Consider the following 3,447-nt stretch of genomic DNA (forward strand, 5'->3'; position numbering starts at 1 on the left):
TTTAAGATTTTTTTTAATGAAATAATAATTTTAAGAGTTATCGTTCCTGGATGCGGAGCAGATATCCTTAAGATGCCGCATTGCAATATAATTAACAATTCTACAGATGTAATTTGAACATACATGTAAAATTAATACACGTGACCAATTAGCTTAAAGGACAGCATTTTACAAGAGAAATTTTTTCTACTAATTCTCTTCAAAAATTTGCATTTATTCTTCTTTCATTTTTGATGATGGATTGTATTTGTGAAAGAATAGAAAATTAATTTTAAAAAAAGAAAGAAAAGAAACCAATTTTATATCTGGTTAAAATGAATTGCTCGGAAAATAAATAAAGGTACAAGTACATCCATAATCTTATTTTCCTGCAATTTTTCATAGGTTGACACTATGGTTCTGGACAGCAGGAATTGTAAGTATATCAGGTGATTGAGCAAACATTTCATTATTAACGAACTCTTAAGAATAATAATGTAATTTTCTTTTTTATTAATGATTCTTGTCTAGGATTGGGAAACAGATATATATAAACCATTATAATTATAAATATAACTTTATGCTTTTGAGTTGAAATATCACACACCTTGTCACTTTCAAAATTATTGCAGAGTAGCAGAAATGTCTAAAAATATCAAGAATAAAACTGATATTTGACTATATTAGAATATATTTGATATTGTATTTCAGTGATTGTGGGTTCTTCAGCCAGCATGAGCTCAGTGTTCTCTAATGGATATCCCCCTCATCTCGCCTCATACGCTGTGGACAACATTACTGATTGTATTTACACCAATGTGGCGGCCACACAGAGGGAAGAGAATCCTTGGTTAAGGATAGATTTAGGAATGATGTTTGATGTTCAGCATGTTCTGGTATATGCTAGGCCTGATGGTTTTGGTGAGTCTACATAGAATATACTGGTATCTAGTCTTGAGCTGCAGTCTTCAAGGTCACCAGAGTGTATATTTAAGGAATGATTTTAAGTTTTGTGTGAGTTATTGGTGTGTAAATCACAAAGACTTGTCACGTAGGCATATTTCATAAAGCGCGTTAGCGCTTTATGAAAAATATACCTACGTGGAAGTCTGTGTGATTTACACACCAATAGTTCACCCTTAATTTAAAAACATTCCTTATATTTACATTTTACATGTTTAAAGCACCAAAAATATACTCAGTGTTTGAATTTCTCGCTGCCCAATATCGTTACATTTTTATTAACGTCCCTGTAGCCTTAATTGTGACGTCACTTTAGTGCGAGTTTCATCGTATAATTATATTTCTACGCGTGAGTATACACGGAAATGGCATTCAAATCAATTTAACAGTAAGTTTAGTAGAAAAACACAGCAAATGTTAATATTTGAATGTTTTTTGAACAAATACATTTTATTTCTGACATTCTCAAGAAATGTCTATCAATTTTGATACACAGCAAAAAGATGCAAATAAAATGTAAAATTCTTAGTTGAAAGCCAAGGTGATAAACAGCTAGTTGCAAAAATACAATTGACGTACTATAATTCATAAAACAACTTTTCCTTTACTATAAGTTTAGCACCTTTTTAACTTCATTCTTGTTAAACAAGCTATAGATATTCATTCCAAAGGTCTCTCAAACTTATAAACTGGATATTCTTTTATTTTTTACTACGATTTCAAAGTTAGATAACCTATCTTCCTACGTTTTAATGCCAATTACTTCGTAGGAAGTAACAACGTCTGAGTTTTAAAACAGCCTCTTGGATATAATATTTGGCTCAAACAAAAGCCATCACAATTATACATTAACCAATCGTACTTCTATCATTACTTTTTTTTTATCTTCCTGTATTTTTACAAAGCATATATAAAACTAGTATTTGTCTTCTACCAGGACTGGTTGAATAATTTGATTTTGAGATTTTAATATAACGTGTACAAAAAGCAATTTGTTCTTAAGGCATATTATAACTTGACATTTATCAATGAAAAATAGACTCTGTTTTATTACAGAGCCGGGAAGGACCCACAATCTCTTGACAACGGTTTCTAATGATGAACAGAATCACACCTGTGGTTTCTATCCAGGACCAACTGACTTAGGTGACCGTATCGCAGTTATTTGTAATAATCTCACGAGAGGGCGCTATGTAACCTTGACAATCCAGTCTAACTCTGGTAAAAAAGATATTTTGCAAGTGTGCGAAATCAAGGTCTTTGGAAAACCTTAGGATGTGTCAAGATCAACAGGAAATAAATATGTTTATATGCCCGATTTTGCAGTGTTATCAACAGTCAAAAATAATTACATTTTTATTCAAAACAAATTAAAAGACTTGGGTAAACATTTTAGTAAAAATAATATTTGGAACCTTACGCGCTGATTTATAATGCACTTCTACATGTACTCTGAAAATCATATAAGTATGATGGATGTAAGGTCCATATGATAACGCTAATAAACAGGAAATAAACAAGCATTCTGGGAGTATTGCATTAGCAATACTAGTCCCCTACCGGTAAGTGTAATCTGGTTACCGTTACAAATTGAAAATGCCATAATTCCGTCAAAAATCAATGAAGCGGAACGAAATGCAAACTTAATCTATAACTCATCAAGGTAAAGTCACATATCAAAGGCATATCAAACCTCAGCTCAATATCTGCAAGCGTTTAGAAAAAACTTGCTGAAAACCCTGAAAAATTGAAAAGGTCGTAATTCCATCAAAAATCATTGAAGCGGAACGAGATGCAAAGTTAATCTGTAACTCATCAAGATACACTCGTACCAAAAATCAGCTCAGTATCTGCAAGCGTTTCAAAAAAGTGCGGAAAACCAAGTGGGACAGACTGACAGAGGGACAGCTAGACGGACAGACAGACAGACGGATGGTCAGACTCAGAGGAAATCTATAGTCCCCTCCGGTTTCACCGGTAGGGGACTAATAAATTTCTTTAATGTTATACAGTTATGGAATGGGTGTTAGGGAAACAGCAAATTTATGGTTCCCCGTGGGAGGAAAATATTTCTCGAGCGATTTCAAACGATGGCGAGATAAGTTATTTTTATAAAGTGACCTTACTCCTCTAACAAAAACACTATAGTTAACTATAGTAATAAGTTGGAACTTTGATTTTCCTCTTTACTCTTGATTTGAATCATTAAAGCACTCTAAGATGGTATTTAAAAAAAAAAAAAGGAAAACAATAAATTGTCATAAATAGAATTTGAAAGGAAAGGATGACTCCACTTAAAGACGTGCGACAATTGCCACAAAATAAAATTTCAAAACAGGCATTTTTCTTTGAATAGCAGGAATGGTCAACATCTGATCTACAACTTTAGGTAATAACATTAAATAAAATTTAATATGTATTTACGAAGTATACAAAGCTGTTTTTAAAGACAAGGGTCATCACAATTTCTTGAATCTCCATACGATAATGGGGACGCCGACTTTT

General features: G+C 32.5%; 1 protein-coding gene across 1 annotated transcript; it reads left to right on the forward strand.

Moving 5' to 3' along the window:
• The first annotated feature begins 393 nt into the window (after positions 1-393).
• On the forward strand, positions 394-2,216 carry LOC133203696 (uncharacterized). The gene is made up of 3 exons (XM_061339467.1): positions 394-415; positions 691-900; positions 1,999-2,216. The coding sequence occupies exons 1-3, from the start codon at positions 394-396 to the stop codon at positions 2,214-2,216; spliced, it is 450 nt and encodes a 149-aa protein (XP_061195451.1).
• Positions 2,217-3,447: the final 1,231 nt, after the last annotated feature.

Source organism: Saccostrea echinata, unplaced genomic scaffold (assembly GCF_033153115.1).
Source record: "Saccostrea echinata isolate AGI-Se365-2 ecotype Australia unplaced genomic scaffold, CSIRO_AGI_Sech_v1 ptg000051l, whole genome shotgun sequence".
Lineage (NCBI taxonomy): Eukaryota > Metazoa > Mollusca > Bivalvia > Ostreida > Ostreidae > Saccostrea > Saccostrea echinata.